The following is a 20,081-nucleotide window of genomic DNA, read 5'->3' as shown; positions in this document are numbered from 1 at the left end:
AGACAATATATAAATGTATCCACCCAACACACTGTACACCTCAATTACACAATGTTATATGTCAGTTACATCTCAACAACAACAAAAAATAATTCTGCCCCATTTATTTTCCTATGATATATTCTATAGGCCTTTAAAACAACGTATTTCTGAAAAATAAATACTTTTTTTCTCATATACCAATGGAAAGTCAAACAGTAAACCCAAATCCTCTTGCTTAAAAAATAAATCAGCAAGAGAGAGAAAAGTGAAATAAATAAAATAGTTTATTGGGGAATAAACTTTACTGGGCGGGGGGAAGCAAGTGATCTCGGTCAATACATGAGATTCCTGATAACCCAGCATTAATGAGTAATGCTTAGTACCCAAACTGGTACCATACTTGAGGAATGAGAAAAATGTAAAACTATTTTGCATTGTATTTTCTGTGTTTTTTACCCAACAAAATAACTTCTACTGTACCCTCTACTTTGAGCTTTGTATCTTTTTGAGGGGAAGATACCAAATTACTTTATTTGAAGGAACGGTACAAATGAAAGAAGTTAAAAACATATGGGATGCTTCATGAATTTGCGTGTCATCCTTGCACAGGGCAATGCTAGTCTCTGTATCATCCCAATTTTTAGGATATGTGCTGCCATATGAACACGCCTTGTATTTTCTAAGTCATGTGTTTTCTCTCTTATTCATTTACTTGTTTGAGACCGCCTTTGGTATATATTTAAGAAATAGTAGGGTTCTCATGGGTTCTGTAACTGGACTTCCAGGTGCATATTCTGGATAGTAGCCGAAAATTTGTCATACCAGTTCATTCCATGTTCATTCTCTCCCAAATACAATTTTAAGTCATGGTCAGCCATCAGCCACAAGTAATAAGTTGTTAGAATTTTGAAATATTCATTTCATGATTTTGGGGGTTTTTCTGTCTCTGAGACTTGCTACACTTAATTTTTTACAGTTGTAATCTAGGCACCAGTAAATTACTGTCTTCCCAAAGCCTATTTTTGTCTCTCATCAAATCCCCACTGTCTTGGTGATACGTTCTAATTTTACTATTTATTATATCAGCATTATTCTGATGGAAACACAGCAAACTCTTATTTCTTTTAACTTCTTCCAGACAGATATTTCCAATAAGGTTCACGGACCTACCACAGAACAGTATAAAAGAAGTTGAGGGAAATGAAAGAAAGGTACATGGAGTTCTATTCACTATCTTCATTCTTCAGAAAATCACAGTCATTTCAGGAATGCTTTATGGGTTTGCAGATTTCCTTATATTCCTGCACCACCTCAGCTTCCTCAGGACACAGAACAAAGCCTGTTTCAATTTCCTGTTCCATAAAATCAGAAGGAATGGATGGCCAGATGGATAGGAAAATACAAACATATAAGCAAACATTTTTGCCACCAAACTCTCTAGTATGACATAGGCCAAATATATTATAATATTGCTCAACCAGTACATAAAGAAGAAGAGTAGGAATGAAATCATAGACTTCATGGCTTGCACATGGGCCTTGGTGATAAGATCCCCAGAAGCTGTGCCCTTCATCCGCCTGGTGTGTTTCCATAAGGAATGGATCAAAAGGACAAAGGAAGCCAGAGACACTCCAAAGGGGATGATGAACATTATGTTCAGGATTATATTAGAAGTTAATAAATCATATTTTCTCACTGTGAAGTTCAATGTCTGATTGCTGTCAGTGTTTACCCTGGTTTTGATCAGGTTCTTAAATACTATATCCTTAAAAAGCAGGGACAAACAGAAAGAGAAGACTGCTCCCAGGACAATAATGTGAAGCAGTCTGTGAATTCTCTGTTTTATCCAGAAGAAAATGGGATTGGAAAAGTTGGCTGTCTTAAGCAAATAGAAGACACTGAGACAGGCGGTACAGGTTATGCAGAAATAATTGGATCCTGTCCTGAGGATTTCAAAAGTCATCAGTTGATTGTCATTGTAGCATATTTCCTCACAAATTATATCTACACCTATGCCTAGCATTATTATACAGAGCAGAAGTATTCTGGAAATAGCTAAGCAGGTAAGAATAAAGTCAATCAAGAAGAACTTCCAGCTCCTGATCCAATCAATACAGTTAACCAATATAATGAACCCATTTCCCAAAAGCCCCGCTATGAATTCTCCAGCAAAAATCATCTAAGTACATTCTTGAATGTGCTTGCCATGACTGCTGTCAGGAAATCTCTGTCTTCAGTACTTCACTGATCTGTAAATTAAGTAATTTGCAAATTACAGATTTGTGGATCCAAAACTATAATGTTCAATACATTTCTTTTTTCTGGACGTTCATAACCACTGGCAAAGAAAAGAATGCTTCCAGTACACCCCCAAAGTCTTAGTTATCGTTGGGAAATCGTCTCTCAAGTTCCAGGCTAGTGATTTTCAAGGCAAATAGCAGATTGCCTGCTCCCATGACTCTGATTATAATTTCTATGTAAAGCTATTCATCAGGATTTGAATCCTGGTTTGTAAAAACACAAACCAGAGCTAGATGTTTACATATTTTTACAATGTCTTTTTTTTTTCTTTAAGAGTTAGACATTTTTTTGATTCATTGACCTTTGATTCGTTGACCTTTTCTTTAAGAGTTAGACATTTTTGGGGGCACCTGGGTGGCTCAGTGGGTTAAAGCCTCTGCCTTCGGCTCAGGTCATGGTCTTGGTGTCCTGGGATTGAGCCCCGAATCGGGCTCTCTGCTTGGCAGGGAGCCAGCTTCCTCCTCTCTCTCTGCCTGCCTCTCTGCCTACTTGTGATCTCTCTCTGTCAAATAAATAAAATCTTTAAAATTAAAAAAAAAAGAGTTAGACATTTTTTGATTCATTATAAGCTAGACAGTAAGCACCAATCTAGAAAACAGAGTGACTCGGTCTTCCTGTTCTGAGAAATAAGCAAATGAGCAGGGGAAAGGCTTGAATGGAAAATCAAGAAGGGAGCAGGAGAGGGCTGAGGGAGATGTTATAGGCTACATTAAGTCTGAGTCCTGTGGAGGGAGAAGGAGGGCAAGAAGGTAGGTCTTGGTCGCAGAGCAGTCCTAAGAGAGTTTCAAGAAGTCCAGTGGGACTTTGCAAGCCCACAGAGCCCATCAGAGGTGTCCCAAGCCTTGTGGGAGTGACCCTGCCATTGACTCTCTGCCCAGCTCAGTCACTGGTGGGGAACTGCCCACAGAAGGATGGCAGAGCATAGGAACATGAGCTGGCCAGCTGTTAAAAACAAAAAAGCAAAATCTCCTGCCAAACCTAAAAAACCTCTCCAGGAAGGTAGTAGAGAAAGAAAACCACTTTATTAAACCAGAATCGGATACACCTCATGGAAACTTACAAAAGCAGAAAGAAGTCTTAACCCTTTTATAGAGTGCAACAGATACTGTCCGTATGTTCTCAAGGTAAACAATAACTAGTCCTCAAGTAAGGAGACTTGGCATCGTGGTTTAATACAGGCAATTTAGGCTCAGTTTACCTGGTACTTGGGTTGACCATCTTTGTTAGCTAATTGGCTCTCTACAAAGGAAAAATTAGCGTTTATATTTATGACAGGAGGTAGTTTTGCCACTTGTGGAGTCAGGAACTTGCTGAAGTGAGGCTCCTGCCCTCCCATAGAAACTGGGAGATATTGAAAACCCTACAGAGTGATTGTGGAAGCAGCCCACAGGTCAGCAACATTCCTGTTCTCAGGTTTTGGAACACAATGGGCCTGATAGAAGCAGGATCCCACAGTCCCAAGAGGCAGAGCATGAGTTAGGAGCTATGGAAGGATGTGACCCTCAGTCCCCACCCGGTTTCTGCACCTAGCAACTGGAGCCCCAACATCCCACTCCTCCCTTACCCCACGACTGACGCCCTGCGTGCCTACCCATAGGGGAGAGGGCAAGCCTACTTCAGTATATTTGCCATCCCTTTGTACTCCTCTCCCATGCTGGGAAGCATCTGCCCTTGCTTTCCTCATTAAAAAAAAAAAAAAAAAAAAAAAGCCAAGGGCAGGCTTCAGCGGCTGCTGCTCTCCCTTGCAGAGGCAGCCCCGCAAGGCTGTTCAGATTGGTGTTGGAGAACTTTCTTTCAGGGCGCGATGACAATTAAACCTCTCATTTTAATTGGTATGTGCCTTTACGTAGCCAGTGAGGATCCCTTAGGTCAGAGATTTATGGGCACGTTTTCCTCATCACCACAGGCAGCAGGCACCTTATAAGTCAGATTGATTGTTCATTTGTTTTGTATTATAGATTCTAAGTGAAATCATAAAGTATTTCACTTTCTCTGACTTATTTCACTTAGCATAATATTCATAAGGTACATTCATGTTGTTGTAAATGACAAGATTCCATTCTTTTGTTTAATGGTGAAACAGTAGCACATCTTGTGGTATATATACATGTACACATATATGATGGAATACGACTACATTCATTCACTGATGGACACTTAGACTGCTTCCATAGGTCAGCTATTATAAATAAGGCTGCAAGGAACATTTGGTGCATATGTCTTTTCAAATTAGTGTTTTCATTTTCTTCAAATAAATACCCAAAAGTGGAATTGCTGGATTGTATGGTAGTTCTATCTATAATTTTTTGAAAAACCCCCATACTGTTTTCTAAAGTGGCTGCACCACTTCAGATTCCCACCAAAGGTGTCTGAGGATTCCCTTTTCTCCACATCCTTGCCAGCATTTGTTACTTCTTGTCCTTTTAAATATAACCATTCTGACAGGTATGAGGTGATATTTCATTGTGGTTTTCACTGACATTTCCCTGATGTTGAGTGATGTTGAGCATCTTTTCATGCATCTGTTGGCCATTGGGATGTCTTCTTTGGAAAAATGTCTGGTCATATCCTCGGTCCATTTTTTTATTCAGAGCATTGGGTTGGGTTTCTGTTGTTGTTCTTATTATTAAGTTGTATGAGTTCTTTATGTATTTTGAATATTAACCCCTTATTGGAGACATGTTTTGCAAATAACTTCTCCCATTCGGTAGCATGGGTACTGTAGGTCACCTTTATATTTTGTTGATGGTTTCCTTCATCATACAGAAGATTTTTAGTTTGATGTAGTTTCATTCGTTTATTTTTGGTTTTGTTATCACTCCTTTTGGAGTCAAATCCAAAAAGAAAATATCATTAAGAGCAATGTCAAGCTGCTCATTACCCATATTTCCTTCTAGGAGTTTTATGCTTTCTGGTCTTAGATGCAAGTCTTTAATCCATTTTGAATTAATTTTTCTGTACAGGGTAAGATAGTGGTCCAGTTTCATTCTTTTGGAAGTGACTGTCCAGTTAGCTTAGCACCATTTATTAAAAGATGTTCCTTTCCCTATTATATATCCTTGCCTTCTTGGTCATAAATTAATTGACCATATGGGCCTGGGTTTATTTGTGCACTCTCTATTCTGTTCCACTAATCTATATGTACATTTTTATGCCAATGCTATACCATTTTGAATACTATACTCTTGTAATATAAATGTGAAATCAGGGAGCATGAAGCCTTCAGCTTTGGTCTTTCTCAAGATTTTTTGACTCTTTGGATCTTTTGCAGCTACTTACAAATTTGGGGTTTTTTATTTCTGTAAAAAATGCCATTGGAATTTTTTGATAAGGATTACCTTGAGTCTGTAGATTGTTCTGGGTAATATGAACATTTTAATAATATAAATTCTTCCAATCATGAGCATAGAATATGTGTATTCTGCCACTTTGGGATGAAAAGTTTGTATGTATCTGTAAGTCCATCTGCTCTTTTTATGGTAAGTCTGTCAGCAGCAAGTTCTTAGTTTTCTTCCATATGAGGATTTGATTTCCTCTTCAGTACTGAAGAGTATTTTCACTGGATACAGCATCCTGGATTGATAGTTCTTTGCTTTTAATACTCTAAAAGTACTCGGACACTCCCTCTAGTCTTCATGGTTCCTAATGTTACTTCCACTGATATTCAGATTGTTTTCCCCTATAAGTAATATATTATTTCTCCCCCACTGCTTTCAAGAATTTTTCTTCATCTTTAATTATGAGAAATTTGACAATATTTTCCAGTGTAGATTTCCATATATATATATATCTCCTGGTTAGGGTTTGCTCAGCTTTATTAACCTATAGGTGTATATCTATTGCCAAATTTGAAAAGTTTTCAGCCATTATTTCTTTGAATAGATTTTTAGCTCCACTTGCTTTCTCCTCTTCTTCTGGGACTCAGATGACAAAATCATTAAGTCATTTGTTATAGTCCTTCATGTCCTTGAAGTTCTACTTGTTTTCTTTTCCAATTATTGTATCTTGTGCTCTTCAAGTTATATGATTTCCATTAAGTCATACTCAAGAGCATGGACTCTTGTCTCTGTCACTTCCTTTCTGCTATTGATTAAACCTGTCATTTTTAAATTTCAGATTTATGTTTTTCAGTTCTAAAATTTAAATTTCATTCTTTTGTATAGGTTCTGTTTCTCCACTGAGAAAACATTTTCTTCCCATGTATTTGGAAAGTGTCTACTTTTACACCATAGAGGATAGTTGTAACAACTGTTCCATGCTCTTTGTCTGATCATTTCCATATCTAAATTATTTGAGAGTTAGCATTGTTTGATGGTTTTATTTCTTGAAAATTGCTCTTTTTAAAAAATATACAAGGATTTTCTTTCTTTCTGATAGCCAAAAAGTTTTATAAGGAAAATTTTGGACATCGAAGAATAAAGGTAGTCACACTAAATCTTGATCTACCCACTGGCAGCAAATGGGAAGGGAGTTTGTCGCCCTGACACATTTTCCTTCTTGCAGTTTTCCTCTGGATGACTTATAAGACAAAAGTATATGTACTTAACATCATACTATACATACAGATGAAAAATAACCAAAAAAAAGCACACTGAGTAGTCCCAAAAGGCCCAACTTTTTTTAAGGCAAGGTTTGTTCAAAACTTATCAGTTGAACCCAGTCAGCTCTTTTTTTCTTTTCCCTTATAAGAACAGCAGAGTTAAAATATCTGCTTGTTCAGGGCTATGATAGGAGGTCCTGATATCTTCTGGCTGCAGATTTGTGGAATGCAAGAGAATAAGGCTGGGTTGAGAAGAATGGCTAGAGCATCCAGGGAGCCTCTTTTTCCTCTTGTCCTAATGTCTGCCTCCTTTTCAGTGCATCTCCCAGTGTCTGTAGAGTCTGCAGACTCAGGGTTTCTCTTTTTCTGTCCCTTCACACACGACTGTGGCTCCATTGTCTATTCCCCAGCACCAGTGTTTATTCCTGTGCCTGGCACTTTTCCTTCCAGTACCCCAGAACTGAGTAGAATGGTGACTTGAGCTCCTGTACTCAACAGCACCATGAAAGTTTGCATTCTTACCCTTCTTGGGATTTTGAAACATATTTTGATGAGTTCATAAGGTCTTTGGAACAGAGAAATCTCAACCTCAACGCAAATTCTTTAAGAAACAGAGGTCAGAGCTGAGGGAAAGAACAGATCAGAGATATCCAGATAAAATATCTCTGTGCCAGTAACAAAACACATTTGCTTTTGAATTCAAACACTTCAGTGGCTGCTTATGGCTCAACTGAATAAATTTCCAACATTTTAGGTCTACCCAAAGGTCTGTACCAGATCTGGGGAATCCTTAATCCTCTATGTATAGCAGAGAGCAAAAACTAAAAGTGCCATTTGGGTGGGAGGCTTGTTTCAATACTACCAGCTCGCTCAATTATTAACCACTTCTCAATCCTACTCATTAATAAGTAACAAAATGGAAGATACTTTATTGACTAAATGGCTATGCAGTTTGGTTAATATGCCAGCTAATGATTCCTATGGACTTCCTCAAATACTATTAATCAGTCTGCAGAGCCCTTGAACTTCTCTCTGGAAGGCCATGTCTTTGCCACTGCCCCAACCTTATTGTCAAAATTATTGTAAGCTAATAAATTAGCCTGCCATTTGTAGTACAGAAGACATTAGACTATTTATTACTCAGAGCAGCATTAGCCAGAGGAACATCATGGCATTGGACTCCCTAGCTTCAATCCTCTTAGGGAGGTAAGATGACAGCCAAATAGCACATGTGTGTGCAGTGAGGGGCAATAACAGAGGAATCCTGAAATCAGGAAATTCTGATCTTATGAATTCTGACCACTGTGGATGATCTATCTTCCCTTTTGGGGGAAAGAAAGAGACCTTATCCTCACAATGGAATGTAAGCAAATTTCTCTGGGGAGAGAAGGAAACTCTATCTTTAAACAACCTGCCCTTTGACCAAGAGAGACACACCATTTTAAAATTCTAAGACTTTAGGCCAGCCCCAGGTCTAGAGGGAGGTGAGAGAGGCAACTAGGGCATAAAATTTAAGGAGGTTTTTTTTTTTAATATATTTGACAGAGATCACAGGTAGGCAGAGAGGGAGGAAGGAAAGCAGGCTCCTTGCTGAGCAGAGAGCCCAATGCGGGGCTCGATCCCAGGACCCTGGGATCATGACCTGAGCCGAAAGCAGAGGCTTTAACCCACTGAGCCACCCAGGGGCCCCAGATTTAAGGAGGTATTTAATCAAGTGCTGAGCATACACTTGAGGGACCATGAGACCAAGCAGCTTGTTAAGCTTTGCCCCCTAGTTGCCTTGCATACCTCCCTCTAGCCCTGACCCTGGTCTTGCTGTTTGCTAATCAAGCATACTCTTTACTCAGAAAGAAAGACCAAGGCCATGCAGAAATGCAATAAATTCAGGGAGGTTTTTCTTCCAATGCCTGTCACCAAGATCAAGTTTACATAAGGTGCTCAAGATTGTGGACTCTACTGAATTACAGCATCTATCATGGTCTGTGACAATAACATCAAATTACCTATCCTCTGATCATCATACAGTCAATCTAGGGTTGCCTATACCCATAATATTTCTAGTGCTAAGGAAGGAATATTAAATTGGTTACTTGGAGAGGAGGTGAGGCAGTTACCTTTTCAGGATAATCCTGCTTAACTTCCGCCTCCTACATTGCATTGTTAGTCATTATTCAGTCTGGAAGAGACTGCTCACAAAACGTACAACTATTGAAGACATTGGGCAACAGCTGTCAACTGAGTCTTTCCATGTATTATCTAGAGTTAGAGATTATTTATTCTGAACATCCTTGCTAGCAAGTATTTGTCAAGACTCTACTGGTTTCCTGGGGCAAATAATACATTATATGTTAATAAAAATAGTTAATAAAGTATTAAAAAAAGATTCTACTGGTTTCTCCATGAAGTGTCACAGCTTTGTCCTCTAGATTTCAAGGTCACTCGACCACTGCTAGGAACTACCTGTATGATCCTTTGGGCGATTCCTTGTCATGAGTGAGTTACCTTGAAGGTCAACATAAAATACTCCCAGGTATTTTATGAAATACTCCAAGGAAGCATAAGAAGACTTCCAGTAGCTGGGATAAGTTCTTTCTCTTCCAATATTCTGGTTTCTTCCTTTACATGTCCAGTTTTCAACAGGACTGCTAATTATGGGTAGGGAATATTATTTTCAGCTAACTTTCCTTCTTCTTGGCATCATCTGTCCATCCAGTTATCCAAGATCCCAAGTTTAAATCTACTTCCTCCCAAACTTGTTAAGAGTACTATAAATCGTTAGCTATTTATAGCACAGATGTTGATGTTTTCATCCCAGTATCAAATTCTTATATTTTTGTCATTATTCTCTCTCTCACTTTTTTTTTTTGCCAGAAAGTAGCTTGTGATTATGATTTGTGGGTCTGAAAGGCAATCTAGCCGCTGCCATCAATCTATGTTAACACACAGGATTAAAATATCAAAGCAGACTCATGCAAATCAAATAAATATCTCACCCCATGCCAACATTTACCAGTGACTAAAAGAAGCCAGCCAAGGGGCATCTAGGTGGCTCAGTTGGTTAAGCACCCAACTCTTGATTTCAGCTGAGGTCATGAGCTCAGAGTCCTGGGATTGAACCCTATGTCAGGCCCTGTGTCAGGCTTCACTGTGCTGAGCATGGACCCTGCTTCAGATTCTCCCTCTCCCTCTGCTCCTCCCTGTTCTTGCTCTCTCCCTCTCAAAGAAGAAGAAGAAAAAGAAGGAGAACAAGAAGAAGACAGGCAAACACAGATGTAGCATTTCTTGCTGGAGGACCCTAATCTATCGAAAGTAGCTTTTAGAAAGTCTCTTTCTCTCATGTTAAGACGTGCTTTAGTTTGGATTGAGAGATGAATTCAAAGTGGAAAGTGGGGACAGGAGGAGAAGGTCTGTAATGAAGTAACAGTCACTTACCCAACTCAGCCACTCAGGTGCCCTAATTTTTAAAGATTTTATTTATTTATTTGAAACAGAATGAACAAGAGAGAGAGCATGAGTGGGATGGAGGAACAGAGGGAAAATGAGAAGCAATCTTCTTGCTGAGCAGGGAGACTGACAGTGGGCCTTGACCCCAGGACTCTGGGATCATGACCCTTGCTGAAGACAGCCACTTAACCAACTGAGCTATCTAGGCACTGCCAAGGGAAACTGATTTTAAATAAACATATTCTAAAATGAACTGCTGGAAAGTCTCAAACTCTGGGCTATATACATAATGCTAACCCCAAAGACCCCTCCATGCACTTGGCCTGAAGTACATTAAAAATATGGGAGAAAATATGTGAATCTCACTTTAAGACTTTGTCAATCTGTAATTTTCAAAACAGTAAGCAAAGTAATTTTTAAGGAGTAATCACTATTGAAAGAGAAATATATAAACGAATAAAAGGGAACAACAGTACACAAGAGATAATGATTAGGTTTGAGCGCTTTTTAAAAAATGTAGTACCAAGTTGAATGAATCTAATTTTTTAAAATGAACAAAATGTTGACTCACATTTCAGTAGTGATGACCTTCACCTTAAAATATTATTTCATTGATATCAGTGTGGCTTACCAACTTGTGTTTGGTTGGTATATTGGTTCAGAACTCAGCTTCATATTATAAAGCTAAATAAATGAGTAAAATCATATTAGTGATTTAACTAGAAGTTTATCCACTAACAAAACCCAAAGTTTTGGGTTTTAACATTTTGGTAAAAAGTAAAAGTTAAAAGTAAAAAGTATTTTGGTTAAAAAAAATTAGTTTGCACACCAAGATGCACAAGATAATATTAGGGTTTTGTCATTAACCAAGAAGGAAAGAATAAATACTGGAAAGCATCTAGCAGTCCTTTGGCCATTTGCATTCTTATATCTTTATCCATGCATTTTTTAAATTTTATTTTTTATAAACATATAATATATTTTTATCCCCAGGGGTACAGGTCTGTGCATTTTCAACCATTTTTCATTTATTTCCTTTAGGTTTAACTCTTGCATAGGATAAAATATATAACATTTATAAACATACAAAATATTTAAGATTTTATTTTATAAAACATCATATAAACACACACCTAACATGTTTGTTAATCTAAAATTTGGGTGTTTCATCACAAAAGCCAACACCAAAAATAATAATTATTATTATAAATAATCCAAAAAAGAAGTAAAATAATCATCATATGCAAATGACATCACTTTCTATCTGCAAAAGTCAAGAGAACGAGCCTTAAAAGAGCCCATGTGACAATTTCATAAGGCAACTGGCTTCTAACTCAACAAACAAGCAAATAAATACAATGACCTTTTTGTAGACACATTAACCAGGTACTAAGTATCACAGATAAAATTAAGAATTATTAATATAAGCACCAGATTTACATATTTTTATATGCTTTTCCCACTAGATACCAGATGTGGCTATAAGCAGCCTGTTCCTGTTGATACTTTGACTGAGTTTGGGGAGGAGCCCCACTCTACTGGGGATCACACTAGCTCTGTGCTTGCATCCTTACGCACCACGAGGCAAGTCATGAAATATCTCAGGAAGTCAGTGTCTTCACATGAAAAACAGTATTATGCACGTGTGAAGTAGTAACAAGTAATGAAGTGTACAGGTTAACTGACACGTAAATATCATAACTTACTCTTTTTAGTGGCTACCTGTTACATATGCTCACTTTTTGTTTTATTTTGTAGCTAATGTTTTTTATTAAAATGTCTCCAAAGTGCACATAGAAAAGATGTCCAGCATATATTTATTCAATGAATAGGTGAATGAATGAGTGATCCTCATCAGGAGGACAAGAAAATCTATTTCAAATACAAAGGCTTTACTTTGAAGAGATTTCTTTGTGAATGTAAGCCATGTGTCAAGAATCTTTCATTTGTGGGGTGCCTGGGTGGCTCAGTCATTAAGAGTCTGCCATTGGCTCAGGTCACGATCCTAGGGTCCTGGGTTTGAGCCCCGCATTGGGTTCCCTGCTCGGGGGGAAGCTTGCTTCTCTTTCTCCCATTCTCTCTGCTTTCGTTCCCTCTCTCACTGTGCTTCTTACTGTCAAATAAATAAAATCATTTTTTTAAAGAATTTTTCATTTGTAAAAATAAACAGATCCTGTCATACTCAAGATTTCACAATATTGAACACAGGGCATGTGACCATGATTGTCTCTCTTTACTCTGCCCCTTGAACTTAATTTATTCTAAATTTTTTACCTATGTAGCTTTCATTGCTGTCATACAACCAATATTAATAACATATAAACAGATTCAAAGTTCATACTAATCATTTGTTACTCAAGAGTTACTCTAAATTTCTGTACTATAATCTGTTGTTTTCCATTCACCAGCAAAATAGAGGTACTTGATAAAATATAACAAAAATACCAATCTCCCAGAAAGTTATACACAATTAAAAGACTATCATCAGGGACACATGGGTGGCTTAGTTGGTTAAATGTCTGCCTTTAGGTCACGATCCCAGGGTCCTGGGATTGAGTCCTACATCAGGATCCTTGCTCAGCAGGAAGCCTGCTTCTCCATCTGCCTGCTGCTCCCCCTGTTTGTGCTCTCTAGTGCACTCTCTCTCTCTGACAAATAAATAAATAAAATCTTAAAAAAAAAACTATCATTAGCCAATCAGCCAAGATTTGGTAATCTTACACATTAAAATTAAAATGTACTGTGTTACGTATTTAAAAGCTATGTAGGCAAATACAATTTGTTTCCAAATATAAATTATATATTCTTAATAATGGTAAATGCAATTCAAGAATTCTTGACTGTGAAACTAATAATATAGAAAGGATAATTAGAATTAAGCAGCTTCATGATGCTGAGAAATTTCTTAAAATTTTTTATTAATTCATCTGCTTGAAAAACAAAATGACAAGAGCACAACGTTAAACCAAGCATGAAGCCCCTCTAATGAGAAGCCCTGTGCCACTGCACAAGGTGTACATTCAAAAAGCCGCCATGACTTGAGGGCGTGAGTACATGTGAGTAACACAAGGGTGGACTGCATGGAACACAAACCTGTGTGCTTTCTCAGATTCCCTTCACTGCCTCCTCTTCTTTTGGTCAGCACTATGCTGGAGCCAGATTATCCTTCCATTTTTGGATTTGAAAGCAACACTACACTGTGGGCTATGAAATGTGGCTTTCAAAATGACCACCAAGGGGCAAGGTGAGACGAGGTATTAATCCCACTTTGGTAAACCCTGGCCCATGGGAAATAGAAGACAAAAATGAGCTGATTAGATACATTCCCCCCTCCTCTCTCTCTTCCGTGGACTAATGCTACATGAGGTTCCTCCTTGGAACCTCTTGGAAAAATTGTGTGCCATGTGCGTACATAGGCAGACTACCATATTGTCTCTTGACACACTGTAAGAGGCTAGCTGCCAGAGTGACACAACACAGCACAACCTTCTACATCTTCTCTGGTCTCATTTCCATATGTTCTCCCTATTACTGTCCCAGACTCAACCTTCCAAAATAAATGTCATCATTTTGAGCCCTGACTTTAATTGGATTTTAGAGGCCACAGGATAAGATAGTCAATGAGTTATACAATCATTATTTACTTACTTTATGTGAATTTATAACAATAAAATTGTATTTGGAAAGGGTATAGAAAATGTTATATCAAAAATAACATTTTACTAAGGCAGCTGAGTTAGTAAAACAGCTACTAACTCAGTTTTAATAAATCAAATACAATTTTTGTGTATCCAATACCCAGCTAGAAAAAAATCATGTAAAAAGATAACATTTGCAATAGAGAAAATACAAATGTACAAAATCTTTTATATGCTTTTTAAAAATTATTGTGATAGCTGTCTAACTGGCATTCCACCTTGTTTCCACTTCACACATATGGAATAGTCATGCCAAGGCAATATTCTAGTGATATTTTCCCTAGGAAATATGGGATAGCCAGTCTTCTGCTCTAAGAAATGCAGATATGAAACCAGAGCTGAGAATGCATGGCATCTGAAGGTTTTATGACACATTTTATTTTCATTGGTTTCCCAGTTTTCGAAAAGTTCACACATTCATTCATTAACTTGTTCGTTAAAAAAATCATTTTTTAAAGATTTATTTATTTATTTTTGAGAGAGATGGAGAGGGAGATAGACAGGAGCAGGGGGGAGGAGGAGGGATGATGCTGGGCTCCCTCCCAGGACCCCGAGATCATGACGTGAGCGGAAGGCAATGCTAACTCGGTGAGCGACCCAGGCACCCCTAAGAAACCTTTTTTTTTTTTTAAATTTTTTTTTTAAGATTTATTTATTTATTTATTTGACAGAGAGAGAACACAAGTAGGCAGAGAGCAGGCAGAGAGAGAGGAAGGGAAGCAGGCTCCCCGCTGAGCAGAGAGCCCGATGCGGGGCTCGATCCCAGAACCCTGGGATCATGACCTGAGCCGAAGGCAGAGGCTTTAACCACTGAGCCACCCAGGTGCCCCTAAAAAATCATTTTTGACCAACACTTTTATGGCTGGCTTGTAAGTTTTAAGAGTCAGCAGTAGATAAGATCCTCACTTTTTTGAAGTGTATGTTACACTAGGTGAGACAGATAATAAACAAACAGATACAGCAAATGTGAAGGATGATTTATCTTAAGATGTAGAAAATTGTTACAATGCCTAACACCAAGAAATAACGGTCATGCAGAATTCGGTTGTTGAGCAACCTTACATATTTCTTTCCTACAGTAGAACTCTCTATCACTGAATATGCCAACACACACTCTCATTTCATCGTTTTCAAAGATTATAATATAACATCTCTTTAAGAAGCCCCCTTTAATTTTTACATGGACTTAACAGGTGCCACTTAATGTATGCAAAAAGGTATATTGAATTATAGTACATAATTTCTTTACTATTTTTATAGTATTTTTTTGATGGGGAATATTTAAGTCTTTACTGAAGTTTTAAAAGAATCTTAAAAACAGAAGGTGTTTGAGTTGTGTGGCGATTCGAGACCCAGAGGTGGCTTAAGAGAAAACTGAAATATTTGAAATCAGATCTCAACTTCAAATATGGTCTGTCTTCATTCAAAAACTAGAAGAAATGACTATTCCACTGCACATGGAAACTCATAACAGCATTAAAAAGAGGTCATGAGCAAGATACAGAATCCGTTCCTGATTAAAATGCTTCAAAGTATAGGGATAGAGGGAACATTCCTCAACTTCATAAAATCTATCTATGAAAAACCCACAGCGAATATCATCCCCAGTGAGGAAAAGCTGACAGCCTTCCCTCTGAGATCAGGAACACGACAAGGATGCCCACTCTCACCACTCTTGTTCAACATAGTATTAGAAGTCCTAGCAGCAGCAATCAGACAACAAAGAGAAATAAAACGTATTTTATACAAAATCAATGTACAGAAATCAGTTGCTTTCTTATACACTAACAATGAAAATACAGAAGGGGAATTAGAGAATCAATTCCATTTAGTATAGCACCAAGAAACATAGGATACCTGGGAATAAACCTAACCAAAGAGATAAAGTATCTGTACTCAAGGAACTACAGAACACTCGTGAAAGAAATTGAAAAAGACACAAAAAGATGGAAGACGATTCCATGTTCATGGATCAGAAGAATAAACATTGTTAAAATGTCTATACTGCCTAGAGCAATCTATACTTTCAATGCCATTCTGATCAAAATTCCACCGGCATTTTTCAAAAAGCTGGAGCAAACAATCCTAAAATTTGTATGGAATCAGAAGAGGCACCAAATTGCTAAGGAAATGTTGAAAAAGAAAAAACAAAACTGAGGGCATCACGTTGCCTGATTTCAAGCTTTATTACAAAGCTGTGATCACCAAGACAGCATGGTACTGGCACAAAAACAGACACATAGACCAGTGGAACAGAGTAGAGAGCCCAGCTATGGACCCTCAACTTTATGGTCAAATAGTCTTCAACAAACTAGGAAAAAATATCCAGTGGAAAAAAGACAGTCTCTTCAATAAATAGTGCTGGGAAAATTGGACAGCTATGTGTAGAAGAATGAAACTTGACCATCCTCTTACACCATACACAAAGATAAACTTGAAATGGGTAAAAGACCTCAACATGAGGCAGGAATCCATCAGAATCCTAGAGGAGAACATAGGCAGTAACCTCTTCAACATCAGCCACAGCAACTTCTTTCAAGAAATGTCTCCAAAGGCAAAGGAAACAAAAGCAAAAATGAACTTTGGGGACTTCATCAAGATCAAAAGCTTCTGCACAGCAAAGGAAACAATAAACAAAACAAAGAGACAACTCACGGAATGGGAGAAGATGTCTGCAAATCACACTACAGACAAAGGGCTGATATCCAAGATCTATAAAAAACGCCTCAAACTCAACACACACAAACAGGTAATCATGTCAAAAAATGGGCAGAAGACATGAGCAGATACTTCTCCAAAGAAGACATACAAATGGCTAACAGACACAAAATGTTTATCGTCATTAGCCATCAGGGAGATTCAAATCAAAGCCACATTGAGATACCACCTTACACCAGTTAGAATGGCCAAAATTAACAAGATAGTAAACAACATGTGTTGGAAAGGATGTGGAGAAAGGGGAACCCTCCTACACTGTTGGTGGGAATACAAGTTGATGCAGCCACTTTGGAAAACTGTGTGGAGATTCCTCAAGAAATTAAAAATAGAGCTTCCCTATGACCCTGCAATTGCACTACTGGGTATTTACCCCAAAGATACAGATGTAGTGAAAAGAAGGGCCATCTGTACCCCAATATTCATACTAGAAATGACCACAGTCGCCAAACTGTGGAAAGAACAAAGATGCTCTTCAACGGATGACTGGATAAAGAAGATATGGTCCATATATACTACAGAATATTATGCCTCCATCAGAGAGGATGAATACCCAACTTTTGTATCAACATGGACAGGACTGGAAGAGATTATGCTGAGTGAAATAAGCCAAGCAGAGAGAGTCAATTATCATATGGTTTTGCTTATTTATGGAGCATAAGGAATAACATAGAGGACATGGGGAGACGGAGAAGAGAAGGGAGTTGGGGGAAATTGGAGGGGGAGATGAACCATGAGAGACTGTGGAATCTGAGAAACAAACTGAGGGTTTTAGAGGGGAGAGGAGTGGGAGGTTGGGTGAGCCAGGTGGTGGGTATTATGGAGGGCACTGGGTGTGGTACATAAACAATGAATTCTGGAACACTAAAAAGAAATTTATTTTTTTTTAGATTTTTTTTTTTTTATTTGACAGAGAGAGATCACAAGCAGATGGAGAGGCAGGCAGAGAGAGAGAGAGAGGGAAGCAGGATCTCCGCTGAGCAGAGAACCCCGATGTGGGACTCGATCCCAGGACCCTGAGATCATGACCTGAGCCGAAGGCAGCGGCTTAACCCACTGAGCCACCCAGGCGCCCCTAAAAAGAAATTTAAAAAATAAAAATGTTTTTAAAAAGATGTCATGAGTATGTTTCTTTCATATTATCCCTGTTGTAGAACTCAGTTCTTCCTAAGCTTTTCACCTTTTTCTTTAAGTATTCTTCAGTAGAGTTTATTGTACACATATATAGAATTTACTTGCAATATGTTTACTTGCAATATTTGTACAACTTTCTTAATCACAGCCCTAACTGCTCTTTATTAACCATGAAATAAGAATTTAGGGTTGAATAATATCAACCCCAAACATTCACCTCACTGCGTGATTTAGAATCAAATATTCTTACCATGCAAAAGACTGGATATTCAAACAATGAAATCTAAACACACAGTGATAGAAATTACAATGAAAAAGAGCAATGACATCCCAAGATAATTTGTCAGTTCTGAAAAATGCATAATTTTCATTCATTTCATCATACCTTTGTGAATGAGTTTGAAATACACATGGCTTCATAATTCTTTGGAATTTCTTATAATAATATGCATAATTAGATTGTTTACCTGAAAAAATTGGCAAGGGTATATTATTTCCAATCTTTCTTACATTTTTCATACATACACATATATACTTTCATGTGATAAGCTTAATTAAGACTTTTCTAAGTAAAACTCTGAAAATTACTCAATTACATACACTATGGAAAAACCAGTAGGAGGTATAAAGTGCTAACAACCTTCAGAATACACACAATGCCACTTCTTACTGGTCTATGGAGTTGAGAGTTTCTGTTCTTTCAGCCAGTACTTCCCCTGATACAAAACAGACAGAAAGACCTGTTTTAGCTTCTTGTTTCCCCAGATCAGGATAAATGAGTGGCTTGAAGGATACACAAATCCAAAAGTTTGGCAAAACATGTAGAACAGTTTGGTCGGCAGCCACTCAGAACTCCAGACAGTGACAATTAGAGTCAGGAAGTGACCAGCTAATAGCAAGAGAAAGGAGATCACAGTCTGCATGGCTCTTATGTGGACCTTGGTGCTGGGATCTTTGCATCTTTTACCACCAGATTGCATCTTCTGGAGATGTTTCCACAGGGAAAAGATTAACAGCAGAAAAGATGTCAGGGATATAGCAAAGGGCACAAAGTTTGCTAACGTGAATACAGTCATATTTGAAAGGCGTGCAATGTTCACCAATCTGGATTGTCTAGTGATGTTTCCTTCATATTCCTTTGTCAGCTCACATATGCTTACCACCGCAACATGAAAAACCAAAAAGAATGAAGACACCAAGAGTATCACAAGAATTACACTTTTAACTCTCCACTTGAGGTGAAGAAAAATGAAGCTAGAGAAATTGGCTATTTTGAACAAATAAAATACGCTGAGGCAAGTAGCAAGCCAGACACTAAAATGATTGCTTGCTGTCCACGCAATATGAACCAGAAGTCTTGTTTCCAATCTAAATAAATCTGGATTCAACACAGTTCCATACCAATTTATTAACATTACGCAGAGCAAACCGATTCTGGAGATCGCCAGAGCCGTGAGAATTTGATCAGCTGAGGACATCTTTTGTCTCTTGACCCAGTCAATGCAGTTCACCACCACTATGAAGCTATTGGCAAAATTTCCTAGCACAAATTCTGTTATTATGAGGATGGCGAAAATGTTCAGTAGAAAATTTACCATGTCTAGAAAGAAAAACAAGCCAAAAGTCAAGTCTAATGTCACTGGTTGTGGTTCCTTGAATATTCTGACCTTATATTCTATAAGCTGCTGATCTCTGAGTGTCCAGGAAAGTTCTTGTTTCTTTTAAATTCTGTGATCAATGTCAAGCAGGAAAGCACCAGGGTATGCTAATAGATGAGCTCAACGCTGTCTAGATGAAAAACCATAGTTATTCCTCAAACAGTTCAAATTAACTTCTATTCATACACTTATGTCTTTGCTGTAGGCTGGAAAATTCGTAATGGATGCTAAAATGAAAGCTGAATTCTCATTTGCTAACATGCAAATAAAGCCGTATTGTCTTTCAGTGTTTTGCCATTTTTTTCTTGTTTAACCTCTTCATAATTTGTGTTCATCGACTCTATTTGTTGTATAGTAAAACTGAAACACCCAAAACACAATATACATCTTAATTGTTAGATAAAGCTCTATGCCCAGTGTGAGGCTCAAACTCACAACCCTGAGATCAAGAGTCGCATGCTTTACTGAGTTAGCCAGCCAGACATTTCGTGTCCTATAATTTTCTTTTTTTTTTTTAAAGATTTTATTTATTTATTTGAGAGAGAGACAGTGAGAGAGAGCATGAGCTAGGAGAGGTCAGAGGGAGAAGCAGACTCCCCATGGAGCTGG

General features: G+C 37.9%; 2 protein-coding genes and 1 non-coding gene across 3 annotated transcripts; all 3 read right to left on the bottom strand.

The window, feature by feature from the left end:
• Positions 1 to 546: 546 nt before the first annotated feature.
• LOC125108098 (U6 spliceosomal RNA) lies at positions 547 to 649 on the bottom strand. Its single transcript, XR_007129785.1, has one exon. It is a non-coding gene; the product is annotated as a U6 spliceosomal RNA (small nuclear RNA).
• Positions 650 to 1,255: 606 nt separating this feature from the next.
• On the bottom strand, positions 1,256 to 2,190 carry LOC125106959 (taste receptor type 2 member 7-like). The gene is given in 2 exon segments (XM_047741521.1): positions 1,256 to 2,163; positions 2,166 to 2,190. Coding segments are annotated over 2 exon segments (933 nt in total).
• A 16,298-nt stretch (positions 2,191 to 18,488) lies between these two features.
• LOC125107710 (taste receptor type 2 member 43-like) lies at positions 18,489 to 19,412 on the bottom strand. The gene has a single exon (XM_047743057.1). The coding sequence runs from the start codon at positions 19,410 to 19,412 to the stop codon at positions 18,489 to 18,491; it is 924 nt and encodes a 307-aa protein (XP_047599013.1).
• Between the last annotated feature and the right edge of the window lie 669 nt (positions 19,413 to 20,081).

Source organism: Lutra lutra, chromosome 8 (assembly GCF_902655055.1).
Source record: "Lutra lutra chromosome 8, mLutLut1.2, whole genome shotgun sequence".
Lineage (NCBI taxonomy): Eukaryota > Metazoa > Chordata > Mammalia > Carnivora > Mustelidae > Lutra > Lutra lutra.
This window is presented reverse-complemented; position numbering and strand designations above follow the sequence as displayed.